Source organism: Phalaenopsis equestris, unplaced genomic scaffold, assembly GCF_001263595.1.
Source record: "Phalaenopsis equestris unplaced genomic scaffold, ASM126359v1 Scaffold001343, whole genome shotgun sequence".
In the NCBI taxonomy this organism is placed as follows: Eukaryota; Viridiplantae; Streptophyta; class Magnoliopsida; order Asparagales; family Orchidaceae; genus Phalaenopsis; species Phalaenopsis equestris.
Window position 1 is genome coordinate 223,961 of NW_018165782.1, and position 22,190 is coordinate 246,150.

The window sequence follows — 22,190 nt, forward strand, 5'->3', positions numbered from 1 at the left end:
GTAGTGAAACCTCCCTTTCTCTTTCTTTCTAGCGGCATCCTTGCCATTTTAACAGGAATAACTCCCACCTCTTGGAGCTCCACCTGATGTTCATAAAATAGAGTTTCATTCCTTTGACCTTAGAGCTACCGAACTTCCCGCAGATGATGCACTTCAGTGATTTCTGGCCGTGGATCTCTGGGTGTGATGGGTCGACTACCTTGTTGACATCACTTTCATGAGAACTTCTTTTCTCTTTGTAGAAGCCTATGATCTAGCCTTAGGGTTTTCTAGTGACCTTCTTAGACACATAGAGAAGGAATTTGCCCACATAGAACTTCAAACAAATTCTACATTCACTTAGGGCTTCATAAGGTTAATTCCAAATCCTCAATTGTTGGTTGAGATCATGAGGGTTGAGGCTATCAAGAGCCCAAGTTGAATTCATATAGGTAAAGGATGCTTTAAGCAACCTATGGAGCTTAGAGTCCTAAGAATCACCCTAATGTCTCATTGGCTACCCCATAAATTCACTTTCACCTAAGACAAACCCATTAAGCATGAGGTTAGTCCTAGGCCACGGAAGAATTCCATCTCTAACCACATTACTCTAAGAAAAAAAATCTAAAAATCTCATTACATCAAAATTTAAACCAAAGGGGGTCACCAATTCAAACTTTAGTCTCACCTAATTTTTCCCAACACCAACTAACCTTAAATTTAACATAAGATTTTAACACATCAACTTAACCCTAAAATTTAAAATCACCAAAATTTACCAAAACCCAATTGAACCCAAGTTTAACTTGAATCAAATAATCAAGTCAATTAATAAATAACTAAACCTATCAAAATAAAATCAAAATTAATTTGAAGTATTAAGACCAAGGTCACTTAAAAATCAAAATTAAACTATGAAGGCTCGGTAGGCCTAATCTTTTTGTAATAACCCAATTACCCAAGGCTAGGCTTAATCACAAAAGCCCAAACTTAGACTTAGGCTCATGTTATCCCTCACAAACCAACCCCATGGATCTCCCACATGACCCATAACACATGGCTCAACCCTAGTGGTGAATCTATGAATCAAATGACCTACCATGTCAATACATAACTAAAGGTTAAATTAAATTATGCAAGGCTTGATACAAACAAATAAAGGCAAGAGACACACTTAGTCAAGTCACTCAACTCATGGCACCTAACTTTTGACTCCTTATACTAGCCCAAGGGGAGTCAAAGCAGACCAATTTTGGTCTTAGCCACCACACTAAAAGCTACCCCAATACACTCAAGCCTTGTCATGCTTCCTCCATCAACATTGTAGCTCACCATAGTCAAAACATCAAAAGTGGAGAAAGCTCTAATCCTTTTTCCTAATCTCTTGAAATCCCTCTTCTCATCCTCTGAGGAGCCATAAGAGATCCCAAAGCACTTTAGAGCTTCCCTCCATGACCTTCCATGGCTATAAATGGCCCCAACCCGAGAGCTCCCTACACACCCTAAGCTCCCCAACCAACCGACTGAACCCTCAGTTCCCAACACGTACTTACAACCAATAGTGGCTCATCCCCAGCCTTTCCAAGCCTCTACATTTCCCTCATTGCCCTAATTTCATCTCTGAAATCCAGGGGTCATCACGGCCTTGACATGAACCCCTTCAATACTTCAATTTAACCATCACAAAAGCTTCACAAAGCCTTAAAACTTCTCAAGCATGTAACATGAAAGTTTATAGGTTCGATATGTAACTACATAAGAATTAGCTGATAATATGTATACACCTTGTTTTCTCTTTCTTTTGAAACAGTTGGCATTAATCATTATATATTTTTTTTCTGTTTGAAAACTTAACACGAAATAACAATATGCGTGATTCAAATCCATGGCTTCACAGTGGGAAACTGAACCCTCAATCACTATATCGCTGACAAGCGCACAACCATTATCGTTTAAACAAAGCGTCAAACTGCATCCACGGACCACACACTGACTAAAAGTGCCACCCAACAATACTTTTATAAGAATAATAAATTATTATTTGATATTTAAAATATAAATTAATCATTAACTTAGATATGTTAGTACATAAGAATTGCATGCTACCTATATAAATGACTTAATTTTTTTTTTTTAAAAAATTTTCTTAATTATACATTTATTTAACACCTATGGAATTTATTTTTTGTCCCATAGGAGTCATGTGTTGTTATTAATTACTTTAACTCTCTTTTGGTCAATTATTAAAAAATAAATCAGAAATATTATCCTTATACACCGATGACATTTACTGCATTTACTCTACCACGTGATCCCATCGCAGGGGAGCAGTGAAATTAAGTATTGCGTCATCCACCCACCCAACTAAGATAATACAAATAATTTCTTATAAAATTTAATAATTTAATTTTATTATTATTATTATTATTATTATTTTAGTAATATTATCATTAATTACAATTTATTCCTATAATTTTAACCTACACTTGTACATGCATGTAATGTACGATGTAGATAATTTTAATTATAATTATAATTAAAAGTATGGATAGTTACTTACAAATCATATTTACAAATTTAACACTCATTATTATTATTATTTTTTAACTGCCGGAGATTAGGGCTGTCAAAAAAGCTCGTTGTTCGCGAATAGCTCGTGTTCGGCTCGTTCGTTAAGTAAACGAGTCGAAGAAGAACAAGTTTTTAAAGCTTGAATTAAGAATTCGGCTCGTTTTAACTACATATATTATTTATATAATAATATATTATATATATTTATATCTAAGTTTAAAATGTAATTGCTCGTATGACGATGTGGTTATGTGTCTTCTTTTGAATATATTTGGTCCGGATTCGAATCCAACATTGCATCTATTTTTTCAGTTTAATTTTAACTAATCAATTTTGAGCTAAACACAAACACTAATATTTAAATCAAGCTGTACACGAGCACAATGTTCACGAGCCGATTTCGAACACGAACAATTTTGAATGAGCCGAACACGAGCCAAACCTGAGCTCGCTCAAGCTCGGCTCGTTTTCAGCCCTCGCACCAACCCCACCAGATCAAATTATTGAGAATTTGATTAAAATGCAAAATATTGGTCGACATTTTATCCTGAATTTTGATAAAGCAAATTGTCAAAATTGTCTCTGTGAGGCTGTTTTAGTTCCAAACTTTATAAAAGAGCCAAAATAGTCTCCAACTCTTTTAAAATTGAGCTCTAATAGTCTTTCATGAGGACTATTATATTTCAGCTATAATATTAAGACGACCATATGTAAATAGTCTGAGATTATTTTGATACTTTACTCATTTTTTATATTTGAGCGAGAATTTGAAAAATGGACCAAAGAAGTTGGTTGGTTTGTAAATAGCAAAGTTTCATGGTGTTTGTTTGTGATTGATGGCAATTGCACATATTATAATCATATTATTAAAGAAATACTAACATTAATCATAAATTTATCAGTTTATAATAGTCACACTCTAAAAGAAATATGAATAAAAATAAAATAAAATAATTTGACAGAGAATATTTATATTAATATTTTTAAATACGATTAATGATGTGATATTTGTTTATATTATTTAGAAAAATAATTATAGCTTATTATTATTTTTATCCATAAAAATATAATTAATAATGTGATCCATTATATAAATTTATGTGAGAGTATATTTATCTTCATTTACTTTATTTTTAGGGTGTATTTTATCATTTTTAAGGTTTTATAAACTTATAAATAAATAAATAAATAACTTTATGGAGACAAATAAGATTTTGTTTTTATTTGGTATTTATATGTATCCCTTCAAGGTCTGAATTGCATTAGCCAATATGAAAGAATTTTCTTAGGTTTTATTAGCTTTAAAAATAATCAAATTAGTATGTTAAATCAATTAGTTATATAATTATATTTTAAATACAGATTTATACTAAATAAGTATTTTTTTTAGTTTTTTTTTTTATTTGGAATTTTGAGTCATACTCAGACTGAATGAATAAAATCATTAATTTCAAAAACTGACTTTTTAATCAATAATTTGAATTATTAAGCTCACTCCTTTCACGGATATATTCTTTTCAAATTTTGCGTCTGTGTGTAACGCCAGTCATCCGCCTAAGTATTTTCATCTCAACAACACTTAGTTTTATACTCTCTTTTATAGGCCACTATTCTACATCAAAAACATTTCAGGTCTCACTATCGTCTTAGAAAACTTTCTTTTTAAGTTTAAACGATACTTTTTTATCACACAATGGTCCCAAATTCATTCCTCCACTTCAACCATTCAATTTGAATTCTACTAATAAAATCCCCATCTATATCACCATTTCTTTGAACAATATACCTGAGGTATCTAAAATGCTCACTCCTTTTAATAACTTGATAACCCATTGTTACACCCTCACCGCTGCTACTACTACTACTAAAATTACATTTCATGTATTCAATTTTAGATGTTCTCAAATGATAGTCTTTAGACTCTAAAGTTGACATCCATAATTCAAGTTTTTCCTGAACTCTTTCTTTAATATTATCCACATGAATATCATCAATGAAAAGCATACACCAAGATACATCCTCTTGCAAATGTCCAGTAATAACATCCATAACTAATGCAAAAAAGATATTGGCTTAAAGTCGATCCTTGATGCAATCCAACTCAAAAAGGATAATACTTGGTCAATCCTCTTTCTTTTCGAACATAAGCAACAACTCTATTATGCATATTTTAATAAGTTGATTATAAGTCATATTAACACCTTTTCTAGAACTCTCTAAAGAGCTTCTTTCTTAATCTTATTGTAAGCTCTAAATAATTAAAAAAATTCATATGTAGATTCTCCTTACTCTCTGTGCACTTATCCATCAAACCTCTCAATAAATGTATAGCTTCCATCGTAAACTTGCTTGGCATAAATCCAAACTAATTTTGGGAAGTCTATAATATCACATCTTAACATTTGTTCAATCACTCCCCTAACTCCCAATTTGCACACTCTTGTGCAACCTCTTTATTCTTAAAAATAGGGATCAAAATATTATTCCTCCACTCCTAAGACTTCTTTTTTAGTTTAAAAAGTTTAGTAAATCAAGAAATTCCCAAATCTCCTAAATATTTTCACACTTTTATTGTGATATTATCACGTACTAGTAATTTTTCACTCTTCATTTTCCTTGAAGCCTCCTCAGCCTTAATTTTACTAATGAGACATTAAAATAAAAAAAATTTTCTTATTATTAAAGATATTAAGATCACTAAAGTCGATATTCTTTTCAAAATATTCACTAAAAATTTCATCAAAATATTACAACCATCTATATTGTATATGCTCATCAAATTAATTTTTATCCTTAAAAAACTTTACTTTAATTAAATCTTTACATTTCTTACCTCTTTGTCTTGCTAGTCTACACATTTATTTTTTGCTCTTTTTAAAATCTAATATGTTATAAAGATCTCTAAAAATAAAATTCTTAGCATCACAAATTGTTCTTTTAGACTCCTAATGGGTCACCTTTTATTTTTTCAATTATCTAAGTTTTTATATCTAAACCAACTTTTATTAAAAAACTTACATTTTATTTTTTCTTGAACATTATTATTACACCGCTAAATAATTTTATTTATAAAAGCTATTTCTTTTGATTCTTCAAGTATATCTTTCTAACTTGTTAGTTTATCTCAGATAGTAGTACTTTCTTCATGAGCACCCCAAATCTTAAGACCTTAAAGTTTACTCATAAACAAAATTTTATTTGTGGCTTTTTTAGTGTGTCCACCTAATTCTATAATAATAATTTGTTGTATTTTTTATCTTTCAACGTTTATCTTAAAATACAAAACAAATAATCGATGTTGAGTACTTAATTTTTTACTTAGCATGACCTTACAATCCTTAAAATCTCGACAATCTCTTTTTCAATAAGAAAAAAATAAATTTGTGTTTTATTAGAGCTATTTTTATAAGAGATAATATGCTCATCTATTTTCTTCAATAATAACTCCAAAACCATAGCCACCGTGAATATTTCTAAAATCATCTACTACTTTACCAACATGTCATTCAATTCTCCTCCAAGAAAAAAATTTTCTTCAAGAGATAACCTTTGTATTAATTATTCTAGATCATTCCAAAATTTTTCTTTTGAACATAAATATAAGCCTACTTGAGAAGCATAAGCACTTATAACAATAAGAATCTCAGTATCAACAATAATCCTAAAGTTATAGTTCTATCTCAATACTAATGATTTTACAACATTATCTTTCAAACTCTTATATATAATCACACTTACATCATTTCTATTGTGACTTCTACTTCTACTATCTAACACAACTCGTCACTCTGGAACTTATGTCCTGACAATGAGTGTTTTTTAAAGCGTACAACCAACTTATAAAATTTATTACTAAATAAAATGTAAGGGTCCCTTTGGTTTTATGTTTGGTTATAAATTTTTGATGTTTTCCGTCAATTTTTTGGGTTAAAAAATAGTTTTTTTTGTTTTTTTGTCCAATATACTAAGTTGTTGTAGATTATTTTAAAATAATAAAAAAAAATCGTTAATAGCATAACAGTTTTTAAAAATCTATTTTTTCATAACTATTTTAAAAGATTACTTTTAAAATTTGTGCCATTTACATCCATACCACCCAATTACTATATATTTACATATTTTACTCTTAAACTCTGATTTTTATATTTATACACCTTCCACTATTTTAATTTTTAAAAAGTAAAACTTTTTCATGCCTATATAAAAGAGTGCATGTCAATACATAGAAATTGCGTGAAATTGAGATTAAAACTAATGTTTGACGCAATTGTTCTAAAACAGTCACATTTATGTTTTAGGGTCCATTTGGGGTATTTTGTGAGTGCTTATCCTGAAACGCGGCCCGCGGGCCAACCGCCGGAGTCGACCCGCGGGCTGCGTTTAGTGTAAAAACCCAAACGCTGTTTCAGATAAGCTGGTGAAAAAGCACGAATCAAACAGTACGGCGGCCCGCACTTATAAGCTGCCCCAAACGGACCCTTAGAAAGGTTGATCATATAATTAAAAGTTACAAGAATAATTTTATTAAAAATAAAATGTGATTATATAATCATTTTTAAATCATAAATATTTTTTTTTGCAACATAGCTAATAATTACACTTTTAAATGAGGCTAAAATATTTAAATTTATTTTGATTTTATTATAAAAGAAATTAAAGTATAATAAAAGATATCATCACTATCAGGTATTTCATTTTAAAACAGATCTTTAATATGTGCAAAAAGTAAAAACGAACCTTGTTGACAATACTAAGTAATATGTAGAAATTACATTGCTGAAAATAGAAATGCAGCCCATGAAATCTTCAAAACATGAAAAATAAATAAAAAAAGAGCCTTTTTTACATAATAATTTTCTTTTTCATCACTAAACACAGAACATGATATCAGATATATTTTTTTTATCAGACTTTACACTTTTTCATAAATATAAATAATTCTGAACATCTACATAGACATTGTTCATACAACAATTTATCAATATACTGTGAGGAGCACAGATTATGAAAACATCTACACAAAATGTTCTACTGATCAGGAAACCTCAGGCTGTGAGGAGCATTGTTGCTGTTTGAATAACTTCTTCACTGCTTCTTCCTTCTCGTCGATGAAGTCGAAGAAGCTGTAGATGGTTTTCGAGCAGCTCGTGATTGACGAATTGTCTCTATTTTGCTTCTTGAAGTGAATGAATTGGCGGATTGACTGAAGAAAGAATACGAGGAGAGCAGCAATGGCTACAATCCCACAGATCATGAAGAGTCCCCAGAAGCTGCTCAAATGTAGCTGATTTGGCTTTGAGCTGTCTGCTCTATGATCACAATTTTTCCGGCAGAACCATTTGTTATGAATTTTCTGGAGATCGCCGTTCTCCGCGAGTTTTAAGATAGCACTAGATAAGTCCACTGCAAGAGGTGAGTTGCGACGAAATGCCTGCCGTGTTAAAATGATTAAGAGAATGATTTGTAAGAGTTATGTGAAAAAATGATAAAAATAATGAGAATTTTGAAAAGAAATAAACAACAAAGACAAGTTTTTATCCCACTAAGTGAGGTCGGCTACATGAATCCTTTTTCTCCATTGCATCCTATTGAGTGTCATATTTTCATTTGACATAAGAAAGATAAAATTTTTAAAGAGGGAAATTTATATATATACCATGCAAGTCTTCTATATTCACATATTCAACTCCCAAAGATTGATATTTAGGCTTATAACACCTTGATATAATTTTTAAAGAGGGAAATTTATATATATACCATACAAGTCTTCTATATTCACATATTCAACTCCCAAAGATTGATATTTAGGCTTATAATACATTGGTGTTATAAGCCTATACATAAAAATGTGTATTTCACTGTTAAAAAGGTGGTGCTGTGCTTTTTTTTTTTTATGTGATTTTAGAGGTTTGAGTGATATGCATGTAAATATGAATGTATAGGTGTTAGATATGTAAATAACATAAAAATTGTGTGGTATGTATGTAAATGCCCCTTCTAAATTTTTTTAACATCTTTGCATCTTATCATAGATTTTAATATATTTTAAGTGTATTTATATTGCATTTGTTTTAATGAGCTGACTCACTACCTAATGAGCCTGAGTCGGGGTTAGCCTAAACTTGACCTGTTTCATGAGTTTAATTCACGAGCCATTTATCCTACCGAGTTCAAACTCGACGACGAGTAGACTTTACTCAATTTCACCTCTGCCTTCAACTATAGGCTTCAACTTTTGGGTTAAATATGCGTTTGAAAACTAATGTGTCAAATTTCTAGGCAGTATGAACTCTCAAAATTTAATGGAATATTTGAACTCTTATCATTACTACAGAAATCTTGTGAGCTCGTTATTTTTTTTTTATTTAGTTCCTCATAGTGTTTTGCTTGTGTCGGGTGTTATTTTGGAAAGAATGATTTTGAATTTGAATTTAAGTATGTATAGATATCAATGTAATTTTGATTTTTTAAAAATAGTAATTTTTTTTTTAATTTTAAAATAAATGAGACCAAACGGGTATCACATATTGGATAATTTAAACGGCTAAACGCGATACCACAGATAATACACTATCCCGAAGGATAAACATATCACTTATAGTAGGTTCAACCACCCAAACTAAAGAATTTTGTGACATCTGTTTAGCCTGCGAAACCTTTTATGTATGGTCGACAAGTTCCTCTTACATAATATAAGGATTAAATAGGATTTATTTTACCTGAGTTTCAAGTTCTCTATAGAGGCAAGCCTCTACCTAATATAAGGATTAGATAGGGTAGGTGATTTATATGTGACATTGGAAATGTTCCCAATTGCCAGGAGGATTTGAGTGTAAGATTCAAGCTCAAATCTCGGAACAATGAGTTTCATTTTAGGTCAAGTTATGAAGAGAATTTCATTATTTTATTTAATTAAATCAGTCATGAACCACAGTCTGGTGCATATCTTGTCTATTGCTTTAACTAACTTATGAATTAGAGTAAGGTATCTAGCTTCAATATCCATTTAAAAATTAGGTAGATGAACTCTCACCTAGGGTGTGCTCCTAAGAACTAGGAAGTCTACACTTTAACTTGAGCTTGAAGTGTTTTAAAGTGTTATGTCTTCAATTAAGTGTTTTCCAACTAATCCTCGAACATCATTAAATCAAACTTAGCTCTTAAGACCTAAGAGGTAAACCTATAATTTTGACAAAAAGGTTCATGAAATGTGCTACAATCCTAATTAAAACAATTGGGCTTAAGTCTAACCAATGCTTAGGGGTCTTAATTGATAGTCTACTGATCTCTCAATTCATACCCAACTCTTAAATTATTTAAGCTTTTGATTTCTCCAAATTTTCAACAATTCTCACAATTACAATTTTATCCTTCTTATGTAGAAGAATGGTGAATGATTTGCTATCATATTTCTCCTTGAGTTTTAATTAGCTCAACAGACTAATTATCATTATTTTTTTTTTAGTTCCTTCCCTTCTGATTGTCCCCCCCCCCCTTTTTTGAAGGCGAGAATCAATTCTGAAAATAATTAAATCAGAAATTCAAATTTTTAACTTAACCATTGCAAGAAAAACAAAAACAAAACAAAACCAAATAAACGGAGGAGGCCGACACAATTAAACAAAATCAACAAAGCCAGGAGCGAAACCGCAAGTAAATCGGCCTAAAAGCATTTAAATTCTTTCAAAACAATGACAATGATCAAATCAACCAAACAATGATCAAATCAACCTCCAAAAGATACGTGAAAGCCTCCAAAAATCAACACTTAAAGTGCCCAAAAAGATGTATAAAAGCTTCCAAAAATCAGCAAGTAAATAGAGTGAATTTGCCATAAAACGACGAAAGTATTAAGCGAACATCATTTGCATTATCTTTCGAGACAAAAAAAACATATCAAGCACTCGGCCAAAAGAGTCAAACGAGATCTTGTGTGCATACACCACAATTCCTATTCATTAACATACCAAAAAAATTCTAAATTTCAGCTCTTACATTTATGCCACCCAATCTTTCACGTTGCATCAAAATATCACGATTCTAACCTTAAAAAGTTTGATACACCCCTTTTCATGTGTAAGGAAGATAAAAAGAAAGATGATTAATTGCTAACTATGTGAAGTGCACAAAGATTGAGTAGTATGTGTGTAAAAATCATATTCCAGGGGATCTGTATGCAGGTCTTTCCAAAATGCACGAGAATTAAACAAAACCTGTACATATACATATGTTTGAAAGCATTGCTAACAGGAATATAAATGAATCCATTAACTAGAAGCAGCTTCTGTGTTTGTGTATTCTAAATAAAACGATTGATCATAAGAATAAAACCATGGCAAAAAAAATTCATTTCTCAATAGATGCATGGTATAATTTTTGGAGCAGCCTAAATGATAATGCCACACTTAAATATATTCATTAGAAATCTGAGAGAATTCACTTGTATAGTGCATACTTTTGCAAAAGCCTTAATGTGCTGATGGGATAACCTCATATTTGAAAGAAGCAAGTCTGCAAAGCAGGAAATAAAGACCAAACGTAGAGATCCATAGTGGAACACAGTTGGCAAAACGGACGCCAAAACGAAAACGCATACCATAGCACAGGAATCCATATTAAGATTGAGGTTAATGCCGTCATATATGAAATCGTGATACAAACCGCAATTCTTTTAAACAAAACCATGAACAAGAAACCAAAAGCAAATGGTCTATCACCCCTTCACAATGAAAGAGTAAAAAGCATAAATGTTTCTCCCATCAATTCCATCCCACTAAATTCCAATAAATTTATGTCTCAAAATCTAGTTTGTATCTCAGAACAGTACACATGATGCTAGGGTTTGCAACATAATGCTAGTATCATTCGTTCCGAAATTGAATGTCAGAATTGATGCGTATGCAAGTAGAGAGCAAAGGAAAGTTCCCAAAATTTTCAGATTTTGCAAATGTGCCACCCAAATGTTTCAGATTTTGCAAATACGCCACGCAAATGTTTTTTAGATTTTGCAAATAGACCACCCTAAGTTCTCAGATTTTGCAAATAGACCACCCTAAGCTCTCAGATTTTGCAGATATACCACCCAAAGTTTTTTTAGATTTTGCAAATGAGGCACCCAACATTTTCAGATTTTCACAAATAGGCCACCTAATACTTTCAGATTTTCAAATAGGCCACCCAATACTTTCAGATTTTCAAAAAAAGCAAGGCAAATAGTTCCAAACATCAAGCCAAAAGAAAGGCTATTCTTCTCCAAAACCGTCGGAGTGATTCAACTAACACATGAAACAAATTTGCAATAAGGGACTCATATGGATGCTTTAAAAATATGAAAAACTGAGAAGGAAATTGAGAATCAGCAGCTCATATTTTCCTTCTTGTTAGGTATGGCTCATATACCATAAATGAGACAAATGCTGGAGCGGAGTGGAGCGGAAGGATCTGTCCAATCGAGGGAGTTTCATTATGTGGGTTGGGGGTCCGAGGGCAACACCCCACGGTTTGGTATATGAGTAATTTAAGTAATTACATATTGTACTATAGGGTTATATATATGTCATGTATGTAACCCTAGGTGACTTTCTGAAACTCCGAGATTCTATCCTCTATTCTGTAACATTTTTTCTGAATAGTGGAAAAGTCGTCGCTCTGCTCCTGTGGATGTAGGCATCTTTGTAGGACCTCGTAAATTTCTGTGTGTTCTTATGGATTTGTGTCAATTCCTATTTTTCTTCGTCCTAATTTCTCAACACTTCTTTTTAGTGAAATACGCATATTGATGCATAGGTTCAAAAGCACCAAAGTGTCGATATGCAAATACAGAAGAATTGCGAGCTAAGTGTGCCAACTTTTCTGTTTTTATCTCACCTCCAAGTATCAAAATTCCATCAGGTGTGCAAAAAAAAAAAAAAAAACCCTTAAAAAAGAAAAAATCCTTAAAAGAAGCAGTCTTTTGACCGATTTCAAAGAAGAAATCTTAAGAAAAAATAAAAAATGTAGAACAGGCTACTTGAGATTATGATACCTCATCATCATTAGAGGAGAACAAGACCTCGGCGTCCCAAAATGTCAATAATCAATATTGCTCCTCCCAATAAAATTTCACTAGTTTAGTAGGCAAAACAATACTGCAACAATCTTCAAAGAATATGCAATAAGCCTTCATGCTTGTTTTATCATAAATTCCATGATAACAGAATATGCATCCCCATTATAGACTAATTGAAAGCTCAATCATCGCATAAATAGCATTCAAAACATTGCTAAAACTGGCATTCCGATGACTGGAAAGGCAATCTGAGATAATCACACATGGTTCAAGAAAGAGATGCAAGTTTAAGCTTACCTGGTTCTCCACCAAATTCTAAGCAAAAACCAGCCTGTCGAGCAAACCAAAACAAACAAGAAGTCCGATCAATCAACATGCCGAGTAATTAAAATTTTGGCAGCACCTCCCCTTCACACCAGAATTTTGCCAACCACAAAACCCTTCGGCTCACTTGCTGCAAACCAAAAAAAAACAAAACTCCAAGGAAAGGAAACCAGTGACGAATCCAACAGAATCTTCACCTCTTCAAAATTTCGGCCAACCCTAAACTCCCCCAAATGGGGTTTTTATAGCCTCTGTGAAGTAGTCGAATGAGGTATCGGGAGTGGAAGAATCGCATTTAGGGAGAGAGGGAGGCGACCTCGAGAAGGAGAAGAGTAGGACAGGAGGCAGCTCGCGATTGGCGTGGCGAGCCGCTCGGTCGAGCGGGGCTCGAGGGGTCGAGGCGCGTCTGGGTTGCGAACGGGAGAGGAGCGCGGAAGCTAGGGCTTCGCTCGGGTGCGGTCGATCGCAGTAGCTAGGGCACGACGGGGGCGGATCAAGGGCGAGCCAAGCTTCGATCGAGCCGCGACTGGGAAGAAGGGAGGGGAGGCTGGCGCGGTTTAGGTGAAATAAGTTTTAAAATAAAGATTTTTTTTATTATTTTTTTATTTTGTTTTATTTTATTATATTATATTATTTAAGTAAATGAATTAATATGCGATTTATTTGTGCTTGGAACCCTGACAAAGTGGGTACCCTCCATAGCTAAAATTGACGTCTCGAACGCGCCGACGCAGTCCATTTCTTCATCGGGGGTTGTTCGGACAAGTTCGCCGACGGATGGGTCAAAAATGTGTCATATTTAATTTTATTTGAATTTTGGGTCTGTGATCTATCGTTTTAAGAATTGATTTACGTTTCGATTAATTGTGAAACCTTTACAAGTGTAAGTGACGTGAATTATGATATTTATGTGTGTCAACTGCCCGAATTGTGATATTTGTGTACGCAAATGTACGAAAGTCATAATGGGTTTCCAAAGACTTTTAAACCCTATGGGAACTCTCTTTGGATCTCCACATGTTGGTCCTTAACCACTCGATCAAATGATGATGGTCCGTGAACACAACCACTCTACCAAATGATGATGGTTTGAGACCACCCAACCGCCGAGACACCACAAGAGAATCAAGAAGTAATTCGAATTTCTAAAAAGTGTGGGTCCCAGCTCTAGTCCTCTAAGATAGTCGATAGGAAAGTACTATGGCTAGATCCTAGGCTCTAGAAGAAAGATCAAGGAAGACCTCAAAATGAGGTCAACAACTTGTTATATTATAATTTTAATGAGTAATTGCAATGTTAAAATTCTTACATATATAAATGTTGACTTCTTTCCTCTTTTTCTTCTCTTCCTTCTCCTTGTATGACCTTCCCTCTCATGTCTCGATTTCGTTGATTCGAATGAGGGAAAGCATTGAAAAAAAGTGTGAAATAAGTTTCTTAAGAGAGGGTGCAATGCGTCTCCTCTAACCGCCAACACCTATATATTTATTTTATTTATTTATTTATTTATTTATTATTATTATTATCATTATTATTTTATTGCAATTATTATAATAGTAGACCTAATTTGCGCCCCACCATGCTGACGGATTATGTTAAGTTATGTTTAGACAGTACTCTATAAGTTAAGAATAAGATGTAACTTAAGAATTAAGAGATTACCTCTTTGAAAAGTAAAGTAAAGTTAATGCAGATAGAAAATCTATATTCCTTCTATGAGCAAATGTCAAGTATATTTTACCTAGATTATTATATGTTTTTTTTTTTAAACTAAATATGGAGAATCAGCATACATATGCCCTCTTTTCCTTGATTTCTAATGGTTTAGAAGTATAATTACTCCATTGAGTTATCTTGAATAACTAATTATATTGTTTTAATATTTTTAAGATTCAAGCCTTTAAATAAAAGCTGAAAACTAGATGAGAGAATGTGTACAGAAGTCGATGCCAACAAACAGAAATGTAAACTTATTATTTATTAATTAAATTACTAATTTTAGTGGCTCTTTTAATTTATATTTAAATTATAAATTGTTAAAAATAGAAAATAAAAAATAGGAAATTTTAATTTCACCAACCGATCGTCTGTTCCCACCTTAAAATTTTTACTCTACGTCGGGTCGTGACTTCGTCATAACTTGGGATGAAATGCTTTAGTTTGTGTATTGATAGTCAAGAAAGTTTAGGGGGTCAGAATTCCTGAAACTATTATGATGTCTATAAGAGAGAAAATTATGAGACATTTGCATGCACCAAGGGGAGGTGACACTTGTTCAGTCACAACCCAAATGACTTCGTATGAAATATAAAAAAAAATTTGAAAATGAAAAAAGTCAAAATGTCTTAAAATTTTGTTTATATCCTAATTTATATAACTCACAAAAATGATCAAAACTATTTTTATAAAATTCTATATTTTGCAAAAAAAAAAAATGAAAAATATACAAATGCATTTTGCTCAAAAAGAAGATTTGAAGATAAGAACTTCTCAAAACTATTGTAATCTCTACAAGAGCTGAAATCACGAGCCATTAGCAGATTTATCTCAAAAACATTTTGTGACAAAAAATGGCGAAGCTTCGCCAATATTTATTATTAAGCCTAAATTTGATTTCTACTCAGAATCACTCATACATAGTGTCAAATTCACAAACTGTTGATAGAGTTGGTTTGCCTTTGTCAATGAACAAATTCATATCATGTGTGTGCTCACTCGTTATTTTTTGTTACAATAAAATTTAGTCTTAAAAGTTTTGTTTCAGGCAATCCAAATATAAGATTTTGTAACCGCGGATTCTATTATGCTCATGACATTGAGAGCTTTGAGAATGACTTTCATTTTAGTGTGAGATTTTGTCACAACTACAGCACTACCACATCGCACTCTAAACCCCTAATATTAACATGCCAAGGCCTGCCAACCAGTGTCGCCCAACATCCAATCACTAATCCCCTCCATCCTTCATCCACTATGCCACTCCTTTCTACCGATTTAGGAAACACTCTCCAATTCTGCTTTTTTCATTATGTTATCATATTCTCCAATTACAGAGGACAAACTATTACAAACACAAATTATGACTACCGAATCAATTATAATTGAGCAAAACCACATGATTTTCTCTCCGAGCCCATTAAAAAATCTCCATGTAATTTTATCTCTATTTATCTATTTATATGCAAGACCTCTGTGCAAGGAAGGCGTAAATCTAAAATTCTATCGCCAAGAACTTTCTAACAAGAAGCACAGCTAATGAGTAAATTCTTTAATCTCATAAAGCATAAAAAAAGTCTCCACATCAACCAGTTGATCATAACATGAAGCTATATAGCCATGCACTTTGATCAGGAATATGTGCTTTGAGTTAGCCTTTTTCATTACCTGAAACCTAAATGGTGTAGTATCACTAGCAGTCAACAACTCACGTAGATCAAACAAGAGGACGCTCAGAGATGTTAGAAACCTCATCATTAATAAAGAGATTCAATAATGTAAGAAAACTAAAATGCCTTTGTTTTGTTCTTTAAATGTTGATATTCTAGATTAAGCCAACATAAAAGTAACCATAAAGAAGAGAAAAAACTAAGCTTTGGAACATGAGCCATCACATACTTAAAATAAAAGCACATCAAAGGACCCCAATAAAGGTTGGCATTGCAAAAAGCCAAAACTTGATGAAAGATTGTCGTGAAAAAAAGCAAAATCAAAGACAAAAATAAAAACAAGATATGATGAAGGTTTCCACGCAATGGTATAAGTTTATATTTTTAAAAATAAAGCTAATATTTTTGCATTTTTTTGTAAGATGAAAGAGCTTGATTGAAAATACAACTGATGTCAAAATCAAATGCCCATGATTTAATAATGATGGAGGTTATAATGCATAGAATTCAGAAATTATTGTGTTGATAATGAGATTACAATGTAGAGAATAGCCCCAGAAACTCCTTAACAAGATGTAGTTGCAGTAAGAATGAGCATAACTTAAAATGAAAGAGCTATGATTATGAGATTGAAAAAAATGAGTAAGAATTTGGAGCAACATATCTGATCAATCAAGCAGGATTATCAGTAGCTCTTCAAGATTTCTAAAAAAGGAGATATGCCTCTCATCTAAATGTTTTTGGTAGCTCTCACTATGTTAATATGAATCATAACGTTATTTTTAATTTAGCCACAAATTCATGTTCAACTGTATTAGATTTGTGTGGAAAATAGGTTTGGAGAGGAAAAAATCATCTCAGTACAATTATATAGAAAAATTAATCACTCCTAATTTATAAACTTACCAAATATATCTAATCAAAATGAGGGAAAGAAATAGATCTAAAATAAAAAAAAGAAACAAAAAATAGGAAGGAAATAAAACTAATCAAGAGGTTGCCGAAGTTATCCCCAATCAAATCTTCCAATACTTTTGAAGTGGCCGTCCAACCCACCCTGGAAAGGAGCCGAAACTCCCCTTCAGGCTTGGTCGTAGATGTTGTAGGTACACCAAGCTTGATATTGAACTCTGAAAACGTGCTTAAAGGAAGAGCTCGTGTAGACATCAACAATTTGTTGGTATGTCGGGTCGTAGCTTAACTGTATAATTCCACCATTAACCTTTTCAAAGATAAAATGTATATATATTTTAATATTTTTGGTCCTGTCATGATGCACATGCTTCTTAGCAATACTGATGGTTGTTTGACTGTCACAAAGCATAAGTATTGGCCTATTCAAGGTACACCCTATTTCCTTTAATAATTTCCGAATTCATATCCCTTCACAGATTCTCAAACAAAGTGTCCTATACTCTGATTCCGCACCACTTCTAGAAACAACACCTTACTCCATATAATCAGATTGGCCTATTCGAGCAGTAAGTTGTAGCAAACCTTCTATCACTGAGTTTCCCATCCCAACTAAAATCAGTGCAGATTTATACTTCTTTGTTTCTAGTTTTCTCAAAAGTTAATCCATAACAAGGAATCTTCCTGAAAAACTTCAGAATCCTATACACCATCTCCAAATGCTCTTCATTTGGTTTATTCATATGTTCGCTCACAATACTAACAATGTATACAATATCTGACCTAATATGTGACAGGTGGATAAGTTTTCCTACCAATCTTTGATATCTTCTATTATCAATAGATATATTTTCTTCTCACCTGCTAAACTTGTTATTGGGATCCATAAGAGTATCAACAGGTTGCACCCAATCATCTTTATCTCCTTTAGTAGATCTAGGATGTATTTCCTCTATGATATAATGATGCATTTCATGGACTTTGCTAATGGTTCCAAGGTCCTTGATTTCAAACTCAGTAGCACGTACTTCTTTGATTTTGAAAATTTCTCTTTCAGCATCACCTATACGAATCATGTCATCCACATAAACTACCAGTGTAGCAATCTAACCTCCCTAAATGTATTTTATGAACAGGGTATGATCATTTTGACCCTGAGAATATCCATTAGATCTCATAGTTTTAGCAAACATTTCAAACCATGCCCTTGGTGACTGCTTATACCCAAGAGAAATTTCCTGAATTGACATACTAGGTGTTAGTTGGAATCATTCTCAAATCCTGATAGTATCTCCATATACACTTTTTCTTCCAAATTCTCATTCAGGAAGATATTTTATATGTCTAGTTAATGTAGTCTCCACTTTTTGTTTATTGCAAATGAAAAGAGAACTCTGATAGTATTAAATTTGACAACTGATGTGAAAGTCTCCTGATAGTCAATCTCCCCCAACTTTTCAAACTGGTAAGTTTATGCCAAACTATTTACAAGGTCATCGCTAAAGTTCTGGTGAATAGACTTAAAGATACGCTCACAAAGGTTATTTCATTGGAGCAAGGTGCTTTTATTCCTCATAGATCTATCTCTAATCACTACCTTTTGGCACGAGGTTGCTAACAAACATAGGATCTCCCAAGCTAAATCTAGATTAATGCTCATCTAGATCAATAAGGAGCAAGCTTATGATAAAATGAATTGGGAAACTCTACGGAGAATCCTAAATGTTTGGGGTTGCTAAAAAATATTTTGCTAATGGATGCTGGCTTGTGTGAAAAATCCGAGCTATGAGCTTCTAATAAATGGGAGACATGCTTCTCAAATTAATGTTGAGTGTGGGTTCCGGCAAAGATGCCAGCTATCACCTAATTTGTTTATCATATGCTCGAAGCAATTCTCGGCATCCCTTGCCCAACAGGCTAATCATGTTGTCGGCCGTTTTTTTTTAACTTCGTGATTTGAAAAAGTAGTGATTTTGTGATTTTGAAAATAATTTAAATATGAATATAACTCTTTTTTTATTTTTAAAAGTAACATTTTAATTTTAAAATAGGTGAGACCAAACGGGTCTCACATTTTAAATAGTTTAGATGATTGAATACAATACTACAAGTAATACACTTATCCCGAAGAATAAATATATCACTTGTAATAGGGATTCAATCATAGACTAAAGAATTTGTGACATATCCGTTTTAGTCTACGAAATATTTTTATAAAAAGGCCAACAAGTTCCCCTACCTAACATAAAAAATTAGATAGGGTTTATTTTATCTAGGTTCCTGGTTCCCTATAGAGGCAATCCCCAATTACATCTTAAATGACTGAGGGTCCTTAAGAAAACTCTCGATTAAGATCAGGTGGTTTTGCCTTTAAGATTTCAAAGTTTAGATTTTCAAGATTGGACATAGGAAAATCAAATGAGAATGACTCAAAATAGAAACAATTATTTAAGGAATCCAAAGGGAAGAAAAGTAAGGGATATCACAGATCTGGGGAAAACCCCGGTGAACTCTCAACCCCGGTGAACTTTGGTTTTACGTCTTTGAAGTGATGTAATTTGATATTTCAATCCTGTAAATTATTTAGGATTTAGGACTTATGTTTACACAATATCGGACTGTGCAAAGAGCCTAAAAAGATAGGAGAATTTACACCGTACAACACGATAACATCGGAATCCTAAAGTATTAGGACTTATAATTGCACAACAGAATTGTGCAAAAGGCCTAAAAGTGATATGTGAGGGTTTACGTTGCGTTAGACAAACTACCTCGAAGTCCTATGGATTGTTATTTAAACTAAAGAAAGTATATAGTGTTGTGAAATTGTTTTGCTATTGCAGGTTCATCTTGAAGTTGTTTCTCGCCGTACTGCCCACAATATTCGCTCCAAGCTCCTCGTAGTAGCACCTCCTGGTTTAGTTTTAGTTTTGAAAATGCACCTAACCACTAATTAAGGCATAGTGTATATCAAAATAACTAAACATGCAACATAAAAGAAAGGAACAGTATAATGTACAGTAAAAAGAAAAAACAGTATAACATGCTGAAAGAAGAGTAGAATGTACTAAGAAATGGCAGAATAACATGCTGGAAAAATAGTATAACAAGCTATGAGAACAATATAACGTGTTATGAAATAAAATATTGTAATGTAAATTAAACCTGTACACCTGAGAGGTTCATTGTTCCTTTAAGTTTAGCTATTATGCGCTGTGTAAGAGAGGAAAGTATGATCTGAAAAAGACTTAACAGAAACAGGTAAATCGTAGGAAAAAGACAAAACAAATAAAATAAAATATAATATCACATATAAAGGACCAATAATAGGAAATTTATATGTGATATTGGAATGTCCCCAATTGCCAGGAGGATTTGAGTGTAAGACGAATTCAAATCCCGGAGCATTAGGTTTCAGTTTTGGTCAAGTTAAGGTAAGAATTTCATTATTTGATCTAATTAAATCAGTCATGAATCACAACCTAGTGCACCCTCGTGTCTAGTGTCCTTATAAACTCACAAACTGGGGTCAGTTGTTTGGCTTCTTAGGATCATTTGAACATTAGGAGGATGGACTCTTTCAAGGTGTGCTCCTAAGATCTAGGAAGCCTACACTTTAGTTTAAACTTGAAGTGTCTTAAAGTGTCTAACTTCAACTAAGTGTCTTTCAACTAACCCTCAAACACCTTCAGATTAAAAACTAAGTGTCTTTCAACTAACCCTCAAACACCTTTAGATTAAACTTAGCTCACCATCAGGCTCTTAAAACCTAAGGGGTAAACCTATAGCTTTGGCAAAAGGGTTGTGAAGTGTGCTTCAAACCTAGTTATAGTAGTTGGATTTAAGTTGATTCAAATCTTAAGGGACCTAAATGCAAGTCTAATGATCTTTCAATCCATGTCCTTAATCGTCATCTAAGCTCTCATTTTCTTCCAACCCCTAATTATTCTTCCAATTTACAATTTTATCTTTCATATGCAAAAAAGAACGGTAAATGGTTCGCTATTCTATCCCCCTTTAGGTTTTATCACCTCGAAGATCCAAATCTTATTTATAGTTTTCTATCCATTTTTTTTTCTCTCATATTTTCCTTAAGACTGTGAATCATTTCTGAATATAATTAAATCAGAAATTCTCATTTTTAACTTAACCGTTAAAAAAAACAAAATGAACAAAAAGATGACCGATCTATTTTTTAAAACCAAGTCAAATCAGTGAAGCTTAAAATAAAATCATGAATATATCGGTCTAAAACGTTTAAATTCGTTAAAAAGAAAATGATCAGATCAATCCCGAGAAGGATATCATTTCCAAGTGGCAATTAAGGATTTTCAAACCCAACATGAATTCAATTTATATCAAACCCAAAATGAAGCTTCAAGAGTCTTTTACATTTCATAAAATATAGGAGAACAATCCATAGAGAGCATTTTTCTATACTTCCAAAAATCATGCCATTATCAAAGCCCTTCAACTTCAATTTTAATCAAAAGCTCCTTCCATTTTCTTTTATATCTCACAATTATGAAATTGTCCATATAAATATTCGTAATCAAAGCAATAGAAAGAGATAATTACCAATTCAATTTATCCCACTAAAAGGTCATGAGTTAAAATTCACAGGTAAGACAACGAAAATCACAACCAACCCCTCAAAATCCAGTTCACGGGTAGGGCAGCATGAAGGAGAGCCACGGGTAAGGTAGCCTGAAAGGGAGCTCACATATAAAGCAACAAAAATCACAATCAAACCTTCAAACTCTAGCTCACGGGTAAGGCAACAAGAAGGAGAGCCCACAGGAAGGGGAAAACTGAGCCCCAAGGAATGATCTAAACAATAGAGTATGTAAGCCAACATAAATCACTAAAAGGAGCCCAAACCGAGCCCAAGAAAAGAGCCAACCGGGCCCAGCACAAGAGGGCAAACCAAGGCCTAAGAAATAATCCCAAGAGTAAAACATTTCAGCCCC

General features: G+C 32.9%; 1 protein-coding gene across 3 annotated transcripts in view; it reads right to left on the reverse strand.

The window, feature by feature from the left end:
- Positions 1 to 7,423: 7,423 nt before the first annotated feature.
- The window catches only part of LOC110034068 (glutamate receptor 3.7-like), a 52,398-nt gene continuing 37,631 nt past the window's right edge, over positions 7,424 to 22,190 (reverse strand). For all 3 annotated transcript variants that reach the window (XM_020738316.1, XM_020738317.1, XM_020738315.1), the window contains one exon: positions 7,424 to 7,981. In XM_020738316.1, the coding sequence (XP_020593975.1) occupies positions 7,586 to 7,981 (396 nt within the window). In that variant the 3' untranslated portion in view covers positions 7,424 to 7,585. The remainder of the gene's footprint in view (positions 7,982 to 22,190) is intronic.